This window comes from Thalassophryne amazonica, chromosome 11 (genome assembly GCF_902500255.1).
Source record: "Thalassophryne amazonica chromosome 11, fThaAma1.1, whole genome shotgun sequence".
Classification (NCBI taxonomy): Eukaryota; Metazoa; Chordata; class Actinopteri; order Batrachoidiformes; family Batrachoididae; genus Thalassophryne; species Thalassophryne amazonica.
The window spans coordinates 36,465,270-36,484,917 of record NC_047113.1 but is presented as its reverse complement, the minus strand read 5'-3'; the positions used below and the strand labels follow the sequence as shown (position 1 = coordinate 36,484,917).

General features: G+C 40.7%; 1 protein-coding gene across 3 annotated transcripts in view; it reads right to left on the bottom strand.

Annotated features, from left to right (window-relative positions):
• Nucleotides 1-19,648, bottom strand: part of mapk9 (mitogen-activated protein kinase 9) — a 53,117-nt gene that overhangs the window by 19,793 nt on the left and 13,676 nt on the right. The window contains exons 2-7 of one of the 3 annotated variants that reach the window (XM_034181189.1): nucleotides 11,987-12,130; nucleotides 10,470-10,599; nucleotides 8,690-8,748; nucleotides 5,891-6,029; nucleotides 5,222-5,387; nucleotides 4,228-4,299 (exon numbers count right to left, since the gene is read on the bottom strand). In XM_034181189.1, coding sequence (XP_034037080.1) covers nucleotides 4,228-4,299; nucleotides 5,222-5,387; nucleotides 5,891-6,029; nucleotides 8,690-8,748; nucleotides 10,470-10,599; nucleotides 11,987-12,102 — 682 coding nt within the window. In that variant the 5' untranslated portion in view covers nucleotides 12,103-12,130. Of the gene's footprint in view, nucleotides 1-4,227; nucleotides 4,300-5,221; nucleotides 5,388-5,890; nucleotides 6,030-8,689; nucleotides 8,749-10,469; nucleotides 10,600-11,986; nucleotides 12,131-19,648 lie in introns of those variants that run through there. The other 2 variants (XM_034181187.1, XM_034181188.1) reach the window with 2 other exon arrangements.

Sequence of the window (19,648 nt, the reverse complement as noted above, 5' to 3'; positions counted from 1 at the left end):
TTTAATCTTTTAAAAGTTTTGGTTTTATTAGTTTCATGCTACACTGATGCAATCGCGGACTTACAGTAGTGTTCAGAATAATAGTAGTGCTATGTGACTAAAAGATTAATCCAGGTTTTGAGTATATTTCTTATTGTTACATGGGAAACAAGGTACCAGTAGATTCAGTAGAGTCTCACAAATCCAACAAGACCATGATATGACATGATATGCACACTCTTAAGGCTATGAAATTGGGATATTAGTAAAAAAAAAAAGTAGAAAAGGGGGTGTTCACAATAATAGTAGTGTGGCATTCAGTCAGTGAGGTCGTCAATTCTGTGGAACAAACAGGTGTGAATCAGGTGTCCCCTATTTAAGGATGAAGCCAGCACCTGTTGAACATGCTTTTCTCTTTGAAAGCCTGAGGAAAATGGGATGTTCAAGACATTGTTCAGAAGAACAGCGTAGTTTGATTAAAAAGTTCATTGGAGAGGGGAAACTTATACGCAGGTGCAAAAAATTATAGGCTGTTCATCTACAATGATCTCCAATGCTTTAAAATGGAGTGCTATGACAGTTAGAAGACGCCTGTGTGAAGCTAATTTATTTGCAAGAATCCCCCGCAAAGTCCCTCTGTTAAATAAAAGACATGTGCAGAAGAGGTTAGGTTTTATAGAGTCTGTTGCTCTATAAAAAAGCCCTCCGTAAAGCTAGGACATCTTTCTACTCATCACTAATTGAAGAAAATAATAACAACCCCAGGTTTCTTTTCAGCACTGTAGCCAGGCTGACAAAGAGTCAGAGCTCTATTGAGCTGAGTATTCCATTAACTTTAACTAGTAATGACTTCATGACTTTCTTTGCTAACAAAATTTTAACTATTAGAGAAAAAATTACTCATAACCATCCCAAAGACGTATCGTTATCTTTGGCTGCTTTCAGTGATGCCGGTATTTGGTTAGACTCTTTCTCTCCGATTGTCCTGTCTGAGTTATTTTCATTAGTTACTTCATCCAAACCATCAACATGTCTATTAGACCCCATTCCTACCAGGCTGCTCAAGGAAGCCCTACCATTATTTAATGCTTCGATCTTAAATATGATCAATCTATCTTTGTTAGTTGGCTATGTACCACAGGCTTTTAAGGTGGCAGTAATTAAACCATTACTTAAAAAGCCATCACTTGACCCAGCTATCTTAGCTAATTATAGGCCAATCTCCAACCTTCCTTTTCTCTCAAAAATTCTTGAAAGGGTAGTTGTAAAACAGCTAACTGATCATCTGCAGAGGAATGGTCTATTTGAAGAGTTTCAGTCAGGTTTCAGAATTCATCATAGTACAGAAACAGCATTAGTGAAGGTTACAAATGATCTTCTTATGGCCTCGGACAGTGGACTCATCTCTGTGCTTGTTCTGTTAGACCTCAGTGCTGCTTTTGATACTGTTGACCATAAAATTTTATTACAGAGATTAGAGCATGCCATAGGTATTAAAGGCACTGCGCTGCGGTGGTTTGAATCATATTTGTCTAATAGATTACAATTTGTTCAGGTAAATGGGGAATCTTCTTCACAGACTAAAGTTAATTATGGAGTTCCACAAGGTTCTGTGCTAGGACCAATTTTATTCACTTTATACATGCTTCCCTTAGGCAGTATTATTAGACGGTATTGCTTAAATTTTCATTGTTACGCAGATGATACCCAGCTTTATCTATCCATGAAGCCAGAGGACACACACCAATTAGCTAAACTGCAGGATTGTCTTACAGACATAAAGACATGGATGACCTCTAATTTCCTGCTTTTAAACTCAGATAAAACTGAAGTTATTGTACTTGGCCCCACAAATCTTAGAAACATGGTGTCTAACCAGATCCTTACTCTGGATGGCATTACCCTGACCTCTAGTAATACTGTGAGAAATCTTGGAGTCATTTTTGATCAGGATATGTCATTCAAAGCGCATATTAAACAAATATGTAGGACTGCTTTTTTGCATTTACGCAATATCTCTAAAATTAGAAAGGTCTTGTCTCAGAGTGATGCTGAAAAACTAATTCATGCATTTATTTCCTCCAGGCTGGACTATTGTAATTCATTATTATCAGGTTGTCCTAAAAGTTCCCTAAAAAGCCTTCAGTTAATTCAAAATGCTGCAGCTAGAATAGAGCGCTTCGCTCTCAGACTGCAGGCTTACTTGTAGTTCCTAGGGTTTGTAAGAGTAGAATGGGAGGCAGAGCCTTCAGCTTTCAGGCTCCTCTCCTGTGGAACCAGCTCCCAATTCAGATCAGGGAGACAGACACCCTCTCTACTTTTAAGATTAGGCTTAAAACTTTCCTTTTTGCTAAAGCTTATAGTTAGGGCTGGATCAGGTGACCCTGAACCATCCCTTAGTTATGCTGCTACAGACGTAGACTGCTGGGGGGTTCCCATGATGCACTGTTTCTTTCTCTTTTTGCTCTGTATGCACCACTCTGCATTTAATCATTAGTGATCGATCTCTGCTCCCCTCCACAGCATGTCTTTTTCCTGGTTCTCTCCCTCAGCCCCAACCAGTCCCAGCAGAAGACTGCTCCTCCCTGAGCCTGGTTCTGCTGGAGGTTTCTTCCTGTTAAAATGGAGTTTTTCCTTCCCACTGTAGCCAAGTGCTTGCTCACAGGGGGTCATTTTGACCGTTGGGGTTTTACATAATTATTGTATGGCCTTGCCTTACAAGATAAAGCGCCTTGGGGCAACTGTTTGTTGTGATTTGGTGCTATATAAAAAAAAAATTGATTGATTGATTGATTGAAGAGGTTACAATTTGCCAAAGAACACATCAACTGGCCTAAACAGAAATGGAGGAATATTTTGTGGACTGATGAGAGTAAAATTGTTCTTTTTGGGTCCAAGGGCCGCAGACAGTTTGTGAGACGACCCCCAAACTCTGAATTCAAGCCACAGTTCACAGTGAAGACAGTGAAGCATGGTGGTGCAAGCATCATGATATGGGCATGTTTCTCCTTCTATGGTGTTGGGCCTATATATCGCATACCAGGTATCATGGATCAGTTTGGATATGTCAAAATAATTGAAGAGGTCATGTTGCCTTATGCTGAAGAGGACATGCCCTTGAAATGGGTGTTTCAACAAGACAATGACCCCAAGCACACTAGTAAACGAGCAAAATCTTGGTTCCAAACCATTAAAATTAATGCCTCGCAGATGTGAAGAAATCATGAAAAACTGTGGTTCTACAACTAAATACTAGTTTAGTGATTCACAGGATTACTAAAACAGCAATTTGAACATAATAGTTTTGAGTTTGTAGCATCAACAGCAGATGCTACTATTATTGTGAACACCCCCTTTTCTACTTTTTTTTTTTTTTACTAATAGCCCAATTTCATAGCCTTAAGACTCTGCATATCATGAATGCTTGGTCTTGTTGGATTTGTGAGAATCTACTGAATCTACTGGTACCTTGTTTCCCATGTAACAATAAGAAATATACTCAAAACCTGGATTAATCTTTTTAGTCACATAGCACTACTATTATTCTGAACACTACTGTATAAAACTTACACGATGTCGTAAAAACAAAACAACGCTTTCCGACAGGCATTTCAAAATCTCAGTGACGATCACGATTACAAAGTAAACACTAACACCCCCCCCCCCCCCCCACACCCATAATGAACTCTGCGGAATTCCTTGGATCTGCGGAGTTTTCACAGCCCTGCAGCAGTCATAGAGCGCAAGGTGGGGTACACCATGGACAGGATGCCAGTTTGTCGCAGGACCACATATAGACAGACAAACACATTCACACCCACACGCACACCTACGGACAATTTTAAAGACTCCAATTGACCTAACCTGCGTGTCTTTGGATGTGGGAGGAAACCGGAGTACCCGGTGACAACCCACGCAAACACGGGGAGAACACGCAAACTCCACACAGAAAGGGTACAGGTGGGAAACGAACCAATGACCTTCTTGCTGTGAGGCAACAGTGCTAAGCACTAAGCCACCGTGCTGCCAGGGCAAAGCATAAAAAAATAAAAATCAGAAAATAAGTTGCTACCACACTATTTTACTGAGAGTGTAAATACGTCAAAGAACAAGCTAACAAATGTTTTCCTTCATATTTTGCCCTGTCTTATGTTAATAAAATAAAATAAAATAAAAAAAAAAAAAAAATATATATATATATATATATATATATATATATATATAAAGCAATCAAACAAAGAAGGATACAGTCCTTTCCAGGGAAGAGAATTTTGTGAGAGATCATTTCAGCCATTATGCAGCCGACTGACCACAGGTCCACTGCAGCAAAGTAGTGCCAGAATTAAGACAATCACTACCATCATTGGTAATCAATCACACAATACTGGATTTAAGACCCATGACCAAAAAGTCTTGAAAAGTATTACAGACCCATCTATGTTTCAAGTATAGAAGCAAAGGAACCAATGTTTTGTAATCACAACATCGTAAAAATGAGTTATTCAACAACAACAAAATGTGTTCAGAGAGTAAAAAAATAAAAATTAAATTAAAATACAGTACCCATGACAGTTTCTGGCACACTATGATGAACTGACAGCAAAGCAGCACTTTTGTTCCCAGTTTTCTTTAGGATGTGGCTACAGTTATGTGGCTACAGTTACAGTTACACTTTTCCGCACATGCCCAGTGAGTAGTAGATTATGTGGCACTCAGACACTCATGCGTATTAACAATGTACTGCAGTGCTTGCATAATTACCAGAATTACCAGAGCTGTAACCAAGTGAAGGAATAAATTTTGGTGGCCATGTTGGGATTTCCGCTACATATGCTCTGTACATTTCACCTCAGGTAAGTTATATACTAATACTATTGTTTGTTGCATTACCCTTCAGTTTCGTGAAGGTGTGGAACAGAGGACTTATGTCTCCCATGTGATTGCTGGAAAATTTCAACTAAATTTTTACATCTTCTTTATCCAGAAATACATAGTCCCATATAGCTCCAAGACTCCCCCAGTCTGATACAGGTAACTTCCCCAGACAAGGCCAGTACCCATTTACAGCTGGGTGAACTGAGGCAAGTTTTTGTCCAAGGACACAGACAGTTAAGCATGAATGGGAATCAAACCAAGGTCTACACATTGAAAGTCCAACTCCTTATCACATTGACCTACTTGCACTATGTACAAACTGACATTATACTATCAAAGCTCAGGGCTACTGAGTTGCTTTTCTTACCATTCTCTTTATACTTCATGCCTAGTATGACCTCTGGGGCACGGTAGTATCTGGTCACCACGTAGGGAGTCATCATGAAGTTGGTACAGGCCGTCCTAGCTAGGCCAAAGTCCAAGATCTTTAGAGTGCAATCTGATTTCACCACAATGTTACTGGGCTTCAGATCCTTTGGGAAAACAAGCAACAAAATATTAAAACAAACATTAGTCAAATATTTCTTTGTGTAGGCTGGGAATAAACCTACAGTTACTCCAAAGCATGATGTTGGACTTGTCGAAATGTGATATAAACTGAATTGATGAGATTAGATATGAATATTATCTCATCCCATAGTCTGGTCTATATATTTAACCCCTTAATGCCTGAATTTATATAGCTGTATATAAAAAAATGTTTTGTGTGTGTTTTTGCCTTTAAGTAGATGGTAAATAATGTTGAGATTATTAATTTCACTTTTGCACAAAAAATAAATAGTAATTTTGGTATTTTGGTAATGACTTTATGTTATAATAATAATAATGGTATGTTGCAAATTTGCGACAACAGGCATACTGGTCAATTTGGTATGTTGCATATTTGAGTCAAATATTGTAGCATATATGCGACAATAGGCGTTAAGGGGTTAAACATCTTCTTCAACATGAACTCTATTGTTAATGTTACTGTTACCCTGTGGATGATCCCAGCAGAGTGAAGATGCCTGATGCCACAGAGGATCTGGTAGAGTAGGTAGGACATCCTCTCATGGTCCAAATCCATGTGGATCACCTGGCATAAGCTGGCATCCATTAATTCCATGACCAGATAACTGAAAAAAAAAGAACCGAATGGAGAAATGAGAGATACAGCTAAAATGACAAAATGCATGAGTGATACAAAAACTAGGAAAAGCAAACCAAAGCAGAAGACATGGAAATGAGAAGCTTCTGCTAATATTGCACAGCGATGGAAAACAAACAAACAAACAAACAAAAAAAACTAACTGAAAGGTTTTGGCAAGGGCCAGAGGCCCGAACCCCTTGGCGGGGGATCTGGAGGTTCTCCCCCAGAAAAATTTGAAATTGCAGATGCTCTCAGATAAATACTGGTGCATTTTCAGGTCCATTTACCCACCAAAAAAAACTCCAAAAATTTAATTTTTGTTGGGTCAGGTCAATTTTTCCACCCCAGAGAAGGGTCTTTTCACACAACTTGTATCGTCACGATACAAGTTGTATGAAAAGACTATTTTCTCATATTGGCAAGATGACAAAACTAATACACAGTCTGTCACACAAATTACAAGAATAAGAAAGATTTTTACTAATCCCAAAGGGATTAGTAAAGTAAAGATGAAATGACTGAGACACTTGCACAAGATCTTGACATATTGCACATAGCTCTGAGCAGCTGAAAAACTCTGATCGTCATGTATTCATCCTGCAGTCTGACTGCCACAGGTAGGAAGGACCTCCAGTGGCGTTCTGTGATGCACCTCGGTGGCCTCAGTCTTTGGCTGAAGGTGCACTGAAAGGTCATCAGTGTGGGATGCAGGGGGTGAGAGGTATTGTCATGGATGGTGACCAGTTTTCTCAACATCCTCCTCTCTGACACCTCAATCACAGACTCCAGTTCCATCCCCAGGACAGAGCGAGCTCTCCTGATGAGCTTGTTGAGTCTGTTCATGTCAGCTGCCTTCAGTATGCTGTCCCAGCACACTAAAGTATAGAAGATGACACTGCAGACCACTGAGTGATAGAACATATTTCTGCAGACATTGAAAGATCCGAGCTTCCTGAGGATGTACAGTTGGCTCTGACCTTTCTTACACACAGCATCTGTGTTTACAGTCCTGTCCAGTTTGTTGTCCATGTGGACACCCAGGTACTTGTAATAGTCCACAATGTCGACCTCAGTTCCATTAATGTTAACTGGTTTGGACGGGACTTTCATCTTCTGAAGTCTACCACCACCTCCTTCGTCTTCGACACGTTGAGCTGCAGGTGGTTGAGTCCACACCACTACACAAACCTGTCCACCACACTCCTGTCCTCAGACTCCTGGTCCCTACCGATACAGCCCACAATGGCAGAGTCATCTGAAACTGCTGCAGTTGGCAGGACTGTGACCAGAACCTGAAGTCTGAGGTGTAGAGTGTGAACAGAAAGGGAGACAGGACCATCCCCTGTGGTGGCCCCCCGTGCTACTCCTGATGGTGTCGGATGTAACTTCTCAAAGCCTCGCATGCTGTGGGCAGCCCGTGAGGTAACTGGTAATCCAGGCCACCAGTGGAGCCTCCGCCTTCTTGTCACGTACAGCAGCTTATTGCTGAGCAAGTCAGTCTGGATGGTGATGAACGCACTGGAGAAGTCAAAGAACATGACTCTCACAGTGCTGCCTGCGTCCTCCAAGTGACAATATGGTGTTATTACTATTTCAAAAAACACATATTTGCACTGGACTGTTACTGTTCTCTCTCTACATTTATCTAAACATTTGACTTCAACAATTTGTGCAATTTTCTTTAAATAAACTAAAATAAAATTTGATACAAGTAAGGCTGCATCTGCTGTTCCTTAAGTCATCAATATAACTTTTAGTTCTCAGGAATGCTGATTTGGGTTTAAATTAGATTCTTATTCACGTCTATAAATGGGAAACACAATAACACGGATTTTTTCCATCCAGAGCTGATATCCGCATTTCTGGGATACTGACAACTTAAGTGTTGTGAAAAACGACACGTTACATTATCATTCAGTTTCAGATCAGGACGTGAAAATGTGAGACGTAATATCCACTGTGACGTCTCAGAGACGTTTCCAAACAATTTTATGAATACAAACATCGTGAAAGACAGACCACAGACTAAATCTGACGCGAGCCAGAAAAACAAAAATAACCCTTCTTCTTTTTCTTTTGAGTTTATTGGTAGTTTGCAAACCAACACGATGCACCACCACCAACCGTTTGGGTGTGGAACATTAATGGATTCTGACGTATGCTATCAAAAATAACCCGGAAATGTTCACCAACTAAGCAAAAAAAACACGGATTTCCGTGAATTTCTGGAAAACTTCCATCACTGCAGAAAATAAGGTAATATTGTCCCTAACCTGTGTGTCCACTCCCAATGTTGCACTTATATAACTGACAGTGCCAAGTTTCATCACAACTTATGAAGTCTTTCAGGCGTTATCGCTTACACTAGGTTTCACAGAATTGGCCCCATGGAGGCCACAATTCAAATCAAAACACCCCCAATCTCAAAATCATCCAAGGTCTTAGAGAGTTGACCTGATGTACCAAGTTTCACCTTCCTATGTGAAGCCATTGTGAAGATATCACATACATATCAACCACATGGACACACACACATACAGACACACCGACAGATGCAAACACTGAGTCAAGCAAAAACCAAACCTACTCTGCCTTTGATGAGGCTGGTAAAACACTGACAGAGTTAAAAACTCTAAAGCTACTCACAGGTCCTGGAATTCCTCCAGGGACTTCTGAGGAGTGAACACATTGATCAGACGGATGATCTGCAAGTAGATAGACAGGTCATTAGTTCACTCTGTTACTCCTAGGCTACTGGGGGAGGGTCTGACAAAATAAGTGATATTCAGCGTGACAGAATGTTTAGTCAGCAATGGTGGAGGCCCAGTCACACGGCACTTAACGAAGGGTGACAAAGCCCTGACGAAACAAGAAATCTGGACTTTCGTTGACTTTCGTTGGCATCGTTTAACCTTTGCACACCATCATTCCTGCAGCTGGAACTTCGTCAGGATTTTTAAACTGTTGAAAAATTTGAACGAAGGGCAACGAAAACCTCAATTTGTCTGTGTTTCGTTTTGCTGTCGTTCTTGACGTTTTTTAATCGTTTGTATAGTTTTTGTAACGTTATTGTTTAATTTGACTTCGTTCGACCGGCTGAATGTTTTCACACAGTGCAGAAGCCGGTTTGTGAGCGCTGAGGCTGCTGCTGCTTCATGTACCGTTGGAAATTACAGGGCTAACTCAGCCTGCTTGCTTGAATTTTTTTTATCTGTGTGGGGGGGCAGCTTCAATGGGCTCAGGCACCTTACATAGGCCAGAATTAATCTTTTGTGTGGATATAATTAATTATTTTGCCACAAGCAACTGTTGAATTTGAAACAACAAAAAAGTTGTGTAATTTCCGATGGTACTTGAATGCAGCATCAGTGGCAGCAGCAGCTCCTGTGTGCGCTTATTATTTTGTATTAAATATAACAATATGAGTGTAGGAATGACAATCCAGTCCTTCTGTACATGTGCCAACAGGCAGATGAATCAAAATGATGATATAAAGAGCTGTTCTGGAAGGAAGAATTCACGTTGTGGATCAGTGATCAGCTGGTGGAATAACCGCACATGTGAGTCAATGCGCGCGTTCACACGCACTGACTAATTTACTGCTCTGATATATTCAATCATCTTTACACTTATATTTATATTTATTCTCCCTTTTGACAGTTTTCTGTTATAAATCAATATATATGGCTTAGAATATAATACTGTGATACAGCAGTGAGCATGGCACACTTTTTTTTTAACTGGAGCAAGACGGAGCGCGCAGCATGTCAACAGACAGTGTGGATTCTGATGATGATGGAGATGATCCCTCTTTTGTTCTGGACGGTGAACCAGAGCAGGTGGTCCACTGACATGCACACAGATCTCCACAGCTTCTGTCTGCAGTTTCTCCAGGACTCAGGCGCTATGAGCTCCATCCCAGCGCTGAGTCCTGGAACTTAGAGATGCAGACACACACTGCTCCAGCTGTGGCTCCAGGAGCATTTCATTAAAGCGTCGAGATCATGAGCTTCGGTTTTGTTAAGTTCTTCTTTCATCCCATTTGCGGTCTTGCTTCGCAGACTGTTCGATGATAAAAGCTCTTTCATCCACCTTTTCTGAACAAATTGTGATGTTTTTTACTTTTTCCCTTCATTCAGGAATCGTCGTGTGCCGTGTGACTGAGCCATTACACTTCATTTGAAGCCAAATATACAAATGCTGGACATTCCTGAAAATGGGCATTTAACCTTCTGATGTGTCCAGTGTGGACTAAACATTGTGGAAGCATAATTTTGGTGCCCATAGTACAAGCTGCATTTTAATTCTCCTTGCAAGATGCTGTTGCCACTTCAAAAAAGCAATTTTTATATCAAACACATTGTTAAATATTTAACGCATTCTCCATAAGACTGTAAAGAGAGTTAACATTAAAACCGAGTCTTACATTCTTGTGGTTGACACATTTGAGTAGCACCAGCTCTCTGTAGGCACGCTTAGCATGGGTCTGGTTCTGGAAGGGTCGACACAGCTTTTTCACTGCCACTGGTATACCAAGGACTGTATCTAGAGCAGAGCTGAAAGCAAACCATGTGGGAGACAGAACACACATAAATGCATCTGCCACAGCAACAACACTTTCAGCTTGAACAGAAAAATTTTTTAAATAAATAAAAAATACTGCAGTACAGATTAGACCTACAATCTCAAGTCCACCAGCATATTAAATTAACTATTTTGTATAATGTTTCTGTGATTAAGTACGTAACAGTTGTACCCAGATTACATTATACTACAACATGGTTGAAAGAAGGGACACAATATATATTGAGTGAAAAAAATATAGTCCGAAAACTTAACATTTATCAGCAAATATTCATACAGTACTGTTCACACTCTTGACATTTGAATTTTTCTCACTTCAATATGAATGCACAAACGCTTTATCACATTTACGGGAAACTTTTTTTTCACCTATGTGCATATATAGTAATATTATATGCCAGTTGGCAGAACCTATATATATATATATATATATATATATATATATATATATATATATATATATATATATATATATATATATATGCAATTTGATCTCGCAAGACAGATAACATATAGTGTGTGGGTGAACGTGGTGTGCGTGTGTGACCTTCACCTGCCCTTCTTGATTGGCCTATAATGTTTTATTTAAAGCAAACATACAGTTTCTATGAAGGAGGGCTGAACACCAAAACAACAGAGAGACAGACAAGAACAAAAGATGAGTGGTGACAGTAAGAACAGTGAGGTGATGAAAGAGTAACACATAAACAAGCAGTGACAGTAACAGACTGTTGTCTAATTACTGAAGATCCACACACCTATTCCAGGACACCAGCATCTGAATCCCTTTGGGAACACCCAGAACTGAATTGTGGTGATGGTCACCAACACTGGACCCTCCACGTACAGAGACCCAGATCACAGCTGAATATCTGGTCACTTCTGTGGATGGTGTATTGGGCCAAGTCCCGAGTACTGAACGTTACCATATGACATGGACCACTCTGGCATGACAGGAGCCACATGGGCAAGTGCATGTACCGTGACAGAAAGGGATCCTGGATCCAGAGCCCCAGGGGAAACAAGGAGAACCAGGACAGCAGAAGGGCCCAGGGAGGGCACCCACCAGAACCATCGGAGCAGCTCGGCGAACCACCCAAGGAGCACCCCAGGCGCACCTCTCCGTGTCTGTGTGGGTTTCCTCCGAGCACTCCAGTTTCCTCCCACAATCAAAAGCATGTTTATTTAGGGTCTGCTCCTTTCTCTGCCCCTGACCCACTGCTCCTAGTGCTTGGACTGTGTCTAACTGTAATTGGGATGGGTTAAATGCAGAGGACAAATGTATGTATGTATATATGTGCAATGACAATAAAGGCTCTATTCTCTTCTATTCTATTCTAAATGAACTGATGGTCTCACCAGACAATTCCCTGGGCCCCGGAGCCAATGGCGCGGAGCTGCTGGTAGCGCTTCAGTACGGTGAAGGTGGAGTCCCCCACCTGAAAGCTGTAGAACTGGCCATCCGCCTCACTCATCCTGCTGAATTACAGCCACCAGCAGTGTCTGCAGAAACACACATGAAAATATAAACTTCCAAACAGCATGTCTACCTTCATGCCAGGTTGGAGCCCATCATCACCTCCAACACCATCATCTTGGGCTTTTACATGGATTTATGCTCTTATATCATGCCCAAGATGCAAGAAAAAAAACAAAAAACAAACAAACAACCAATGCAGTGGAGCCAACAACAAAATGTACAACATGCAGCAATGGCACATCATCTCAGACCTGAGGTTGCCCTCAAACACCAAGTAACAGTGCATGGGAGCTACTGAGAGAGAGACACCACCAAGACACCAAAGGTTTACAAGCTGAAATTTATTTGGGTAGTAATTGGTTAATTTTCACAGTTAATGCTGAATAATTTAATTTTGACAAATAAAACAACCATATAAAATATAGTTTCGGACCACTTACATTATCTTTGACTTTCAGCGCATTTTATGTGAAAATCAGAAATTTAATGTGAGCATTAGGAACAATTAGAAGAAATTAGGAAGGAAGAAAAAAAAAAAATCTTTTTTTGCTTTTTTCTTTTCAATGCACCAAACTGGTCAAATGATGTGCACAGTAAATGTCACGGCCTAATATGGCTCCATCTGTTTGTGCCTGGCATTACTCCTTTCAATTTCAGCCACGTCTGAAGCCAACAGCCTCTCACAGATTTGAAGCCCAGTTTATTACTCTCACAAAGGAAACAGTGGGTTGGAGCTGAAGTCGAGGCTGGCAATGGTTTCCTGTGTGTGTGTGTGTGTGTGTGTGTGTGTGTGTGTGTGTGTGTGTGTGTGTACACATGCTTGTGCACAGTGGAGCTCCCAAGGTCCTTTTTTGTTGCCTCTAAACTAACGCTCAATAAACAGCTACATTACAGCCACAAGCATGAAAACAGATTTCCGCTTCAGTATACTGGTCCGTATCAAGCTTCACTACACGTGTGTGTATGGCCATCCATACAGAACAAGCACACAATTTTGACATTTGAGACGCACAACTCCACTGTGCACAATGTTTGTGCGTCTCAAAATTCTGGCAGTGTTCATGCCAATTCTTAAGGCATAAAGTGGAGGAGGACTATTATTCTTGGACATGAGACAGTGTGTGTGTGGGTGGGTGAGAACACAGTCATAGCTATGCAACAGTGAACCATCACGGCTGTTTGTGATGTCTTCAGAAAACCGCCACAGGTTAAATATAATGTAACATCTTGGATTTCTCTGTCTCAGAGGTTACAGGGCAGTCAGCCATTCCTGGGGCAAGAAAATGCAAAAAACAAACCTACAAAGTAACGGTACATTGTTGCATTGTGGTATGAATAAAATTTCCGAAAACAACAAGCAGCTCTCACCAAACTGGTACTGTAGAGTAGATGGACAGTTATTTGAGCACTCAGTGACATTTCAATTCTCCTGGATTTGACTTGGGGGAAAAAAGTAAGTCAAGACCTGCACCCTCTGACTTCATCTGACAGAGTTGTGAAATGAACTTTTAACCCAAATATCTTGGGTCTGATTTGATGTTGACTAATTGCATGAAGAAAGCCTATCATTTTACACGTTGACCCACTTCTAACTCAGGAAGTGTTCGTGAGATGAAGTTAAAACTCAAACATCTTGGGTCTGCAGTGATTTCTCTCACTACCATCTTACACAAACGACGACACACAAGAACCCACTCATCCTTTGGCTCATTTTCATTATGACAGCTGTGATTTCTACGGTAGTTGTTCATGCACTTTTCCACTGTTGCTGTGCTGCTATTTCATTGTCTTCACTAATCCCACAGTCATTGCTTACCATCTTGATTTTATGTTGTTTTGCCTGCTAACCCCACTTTGTTTTTCCATGTACATGCCAACATTCTTCTGTCATTCTCTTTTTAAACAAAGTTATGTTGAATTCCATCCAATCTGCAAAGGCCTTTATGTTCGTTATGCAGCCCTCATTCTTTTCATTTTTCTTGGTTTTTGTTGTTCTTTTTATGCTATTGATGTTCTCACATTCTTCACCCTTTTCTGGTTTTCTCACATCTTTAAGTATGTGTGTACTCTGTCATCTGCCCCAGTGGACCGGACAGGACATTTATAACCATTTACAATTACTGTTATGATTACACATCAATATAGCACTACTCATTTAACTCCTCAATTTTTCTGAAATAAAAGTGCAGTCAGAGAAAAACAACATTCTAATTAACCAGGAGTTTCATTTTAATGGAAGATGCTGGAATAAGAAGATACAGTGCTCTTCAAAAGTATTGGAACACTTAATTTGTTTATGCAATTTCAAATACACAAAAAAAATACAAAAAATAAAAAAATTCTGAAATTATCTTCTGTAAACTCAAACTGAAAGCAATAAAACTGATTATTTACAGGTATTATACCAAAGCGTTCCATTACTTATGTAACCCATCATCTTGCCTGAGAGTTGGACAGGAGTCTCAGTCCAACTGCTAAAAATACCTCTTTAAGAGAGAATATACACTCAACAAAAATATAAATGCAACACTTTTGGTTTTACTCCCATTTTGTATGAGATGAACTCAAACATCTAAAACTTTTTCCACATACACAATATCACCATTTCCCTCAAATGTTGTTCACAAACCAGTCTAAATCTGTGATAGTGAGCACTTTTCCTTTGCTGAGATAATCCATCCCACCTCACAGGTGTGCTATACCAAGATGCTGATTAGACACCATGATTAGTGCACAGGTGTGCCTTAGACTGTCCACAATAAAAGGCCACTCTGAAAGGTGCAGTTTTGTTTTATTGGGGGGGGGATACCAGTCAGTATCTGGTGTGACCACCATTTGCCTCATGCAGTGCAACACATCTCCTTCGCATAGAGTTGATCAGGTTGTCAATTGTGGCCTGTGGAATGTTGGTCCACTCCACTTCAATGGCTGTGTGAAGTTGCTGGATATTGGCAGGAACTGGTACACGCTGTCGTATACGCCGGTCCAGAGCACCCCAAACATGCTCAATGGGTGACATGTCCGGTGAGTATGCCGGCCATGCAAGAACTGGGACATTTTCAGCTTCCAAGAATTGTGTACAGATCCTTGCAACATGGGGCCGTGCATTATCCTGCTGCAACATGAGGTGGTGTTCTTGGATGTATGGCACAACAATGGGCCTCAGGATCTCGTCACGGTATCTCTGCGCATTCAAAATGCCATCAATAAAATGCACCTGTGTTCTTCATCCATAACAGACGCCTGCCCATACCATAACCCCACCGCCACCATGGGCCACTCGATCCACAACATTGACATCAGAAAACCGCTCACCCACACGACGCCACACACGCTGTCTGCCATCTGCCCTGGACAGTGTGAACCGGGATTCATCCGTGAAGAGAACACCTCTCCAACGTGCCAAACGCCAGCGAATGTGAGCATTTGCCCACACAAGTCGGTTCCGACGACGAACTGGAGTCAGGTCGAGACCCCGATGAAGACGACGAGCATGCAGATGAGCTTCCCTGAGACGGTTTCTGACAGTTTGTGCAGAAATTCTTTGGTTATAGCCATTGCCATAGGTATTAAAGGCACTGCACTGCGGTGGTTTGAATCATATTTGTCTAATAGATTACAATTTGTTCATGTAAATGGGGAATCTTCTTCACAGACTAAAGTTAATTATGGAGTTCCACAAGGTTCTGTGCTAGGACCAATTTTATTCACTTTATACATGCTTCCCTTAGGCAGTATTATTAGACGGTATTGCTTAAATTTTCATTGTTACGCAGATGATACCCAGCTTTATCTATCCATGAAGCCAGAGGACACACACCAATTAGCTAAACTGCAGGATTGTCTTACAGACATAAAGACATGGATGACCTCTAATTTCCTGCTTTTAAACTCAGATAAAACTGAAGTTATTGTACTTGGCCCCACAAATCTTAGAAACATGGTGTCTAACCAGATCCTTACTCTGGATGGCATTACCCTGACCTCTAGTAATACTGTGAGAAATCTTGGAGTCATTTTTGATCAGGATATGTCATTCAAAGCACATATTAAACAAATATGTAGGACTGCTTTTTTGCATTTACGCAATATCTCTAAAATCAGAAAGGTCTTGTCTCAGAGTGATGCTGAAAAACTAATTCATGCATTTATTTCCTCTAGGCTGGACTATTGTAATTCATTATTATCAGGTTGTCCTAAAAGTTCCCTAAAAAGCCTTCAGTTAATTCAAAATGCTGCAGCTAGAGTACTGACGGGGACTAGAAGGAGAGAGCATATCTCACCCATATTGGCCTCTCTTCATTGGCTTCCTGTTAATTCTAGAATAGAATTTAAAATTCTTCTTCTTACTTATAAGGTTTTGAATAATCAGGTCCCATCTTATCTTAGGGACCTCATAGTACCATATCACCCCAATAGAGCGCTTCGCTCTCAGACTGCAGGCTTACTTGTAGTTCCTAGGGTTTGTAAGAGTAGAATGGGAGGCAGAGCCTTAAGCTTTCAGGCTCCTCTCCTGTGGAACCAGCTCCCAATTCAGATCAGGGAGACAGACACCCTCTCTACTTTTAAGATTAGGCTTAAAACTTTCCTTTTTGTTAAAGCTTATAGTTAGGGCTGGATCAGGTGACCCTGAACCATCCCTTAGTTATGCTGCTATAGACGTAGACTGCTGGGGGGTTCCCATGATGCACTGTTTCTTTCTCTTTTTGCTCTGTATGCACCACTCTGCATTTAATCATTAGTGATCGATCTCTGCTCCCCTCCACAGCATGTCTTTTTCCTGATTCTCTCCCTCAGCCCCAACCAGTCCCAGCAGAAGACTGCCCCTCCCTGAGCCTGGTTCTGCTGGAGGTTTCTTCCTGTTAAAAGGGAGTTTTTCCTTCCCACTGTAGCCAAGTGCTTGCTCACAGGGGGTCGTTTTGACCGTTGGGGTTTTACATAATTATTGTATGGCCTTGCCTTACAATATAAAGCGCCTTGGGGCAACTGTTTGTTGTGATTTGGCGCTATATAAAAAAATTGATTGATTGATTGGTTATGCAAACCGATTGTTTCAGCAGCTGTCCGAGTGGCTGGTCTCAGACGATCTTGGAGGTGAACATGCTGGATGTGGAGGTCCTGGGCTGGTGTGGTTACATGTGGTCTGCGGTTGTGAAGCTGGTTGGATGTACTGCCAAATTCTCTGAAACGCCTTTGGAGACGGCTTATGATAGAGAAATGAACATTCAATACACAAGCAACAGCTCTGGTTGACATTCCTGCTGTCAGCATGCCAATTGCACGCTCCCTCAAATCTTGCGACATCTGTGGCATTGTGCTGTGTGATAAGACTGCACCTTTCAGAGTGGCTCTATGCGAAGGAGATGTGTTGCACTGCATGAGGTAAATGGTGGTCACACCAGATACTGACTGGTACCCCCCCAATAAAACAAAACTGCACCTTTCAGAGTGGCCTTTTATTGTGGACAGTCTAAGGCACACCTGTGCACTAATCATGGTGTCTAATCAGCATCTTGATATGGCACACCTGTGAGGTGGGATGGATTATCTCAGCAAAGGAGAAGTGCTCACTACCACAGATTTAGACTGGTTTGTGAACAGTATTTGAGGGAAATGGTGATATTGTCTATGTGGAAAAAGTTTTAGAACTTTGAGTTCATCTCATACAAAATGGGAGCAAAACCAAAAGTGTTGCGTTTATATTTTTGTTGAGTATATATATAAGCCACACCACAGTACAAGTTGCACCTTTTTTTCTGTATTATCAGCCCTTCAATTTGGGATTTCTGTGCATTGTTGTTATATATGTTTTATTATTGGTATTTATTCTTTTATTATTGGAGTTTATTTTGTTTAGTGCTTTGATTTCTGGGAAATACCTATATAAATAGTCATTATAATTATTATTAATAACAAATGTGTGACTTTTCGGTATGTAAGCCATACCAGAATATAAATCACAGGACCTCCCAATCTAGTAAAACAAAAAAACAAAACACAATTTATACCCCGGAATATATGGTAAATGCCCTCACCCCCAAGTCAAATGGTTTTAAACATGTTTCTGAAGAGTTTGAATGTGAAACATTTAATCATGACATAAATTAAAACATAGGAGAATCACTAACAGCTTTAATCCACTCAGCAAGGACACAAATAAATCTGAAATCAGTGCACTTTATCCCATCAGTATTGACTGAGTGGATCTAAAACCGGGCAGCACATGGCTTAGTGATTAGTACTTTTGCCTTACAGTAAGAAGGTCCCAACTCCCATGTTCACTTCTGGCCTGGTCCTTTCTTTGTGGATTTTGCATGTTCTCTCTGTGATTTTGTGGGTTACCCCCGAGTGCTCTGGATTCCACTTCCAAAGACATGCAGGTTAGGTGAATAGTTGACTCTCAATTGACCACAGGTGTGTGTGTGAGAGTGTGAATGTCTGTCTCTACGTCAGTCCTGTGATAGAGTGGTGATCTGTCCAAGGTGTATCCTCCAGCCCCTTGTGACCCTTAACTGGAACATGCAGTGTGAGAAAATGGATGGATGGATCAGAAACCTATTCAGTGGCTTGCATTTTAAAACTTTATTGAATTGTGGAAAATGGGCAGCGTGGTTGCCAAGTGGTTAATGCAGTTACTTCCCTAATAGTAAGTTCAGAGTTCAAGACCACCAGAGCCCATTCTCCATGTAATATGGAGATGTGTCAGGATGGGCAACTGGCGTAAACCTTACACCAAATCAACATGCAGATCCATATCAGATCTGCTGTGGTGACCCAGAGCAAAAACAGAGAAACCAAAAATTACTTAATGACATTTAATGACTCAACCTGAGAATAAAATGCTCCGTTCATATGAACCTGCAGTTCCTCCTTTTTGCCACATACTTAAACTGCATTGAGATTTATGCACTTATTGCTTTAAAAACAGTTCACCCTGACAATAAATCCCCTGGTATTGCTTAGGCTGTGCTCAGTTACTATAAGGTCATGTTTCTTTCAATTGTGGGCTATGCACCATCCCTGAAACCCATCACAGGCATTGCTCTTTTAGTTAGGAAGCTGTATTTGTTAACAGGGGCCACTTGATAATTTCTCTTTTTTTTTACTTTAAGAGACATAACACTAAACGATGCCAAGGAGCAATCATTAACCATAACTAAAACCAGCTACAGCTGCAGCAACATGAACCCCTTTGCCACCCTACACTGAGAATAAATGTACAGTTGACTTAGCATAAGAATCAGACAGGATGACAACTGATGCACTGCAGATGAATGTGTGTAACTGGTGATCCACAAATGCTGAAACTCAAATCACAAATACAATTTCCAGTTTTACAAATGTAATTTTTTTTTTTTTTTACAAATTAAGTTTTATATTTGCAAATACAACATTATTTGCAAAGACCAATTTACAAGTTACAAATATGAAATTTGCATTTGTGGATATCTGAACACATTTGCAAATCAATGATTATTTGTAGATCACCCTGCGTGCATTTACAAATATTAATGAAACAATTTTAACCCCATAGAAGTCCT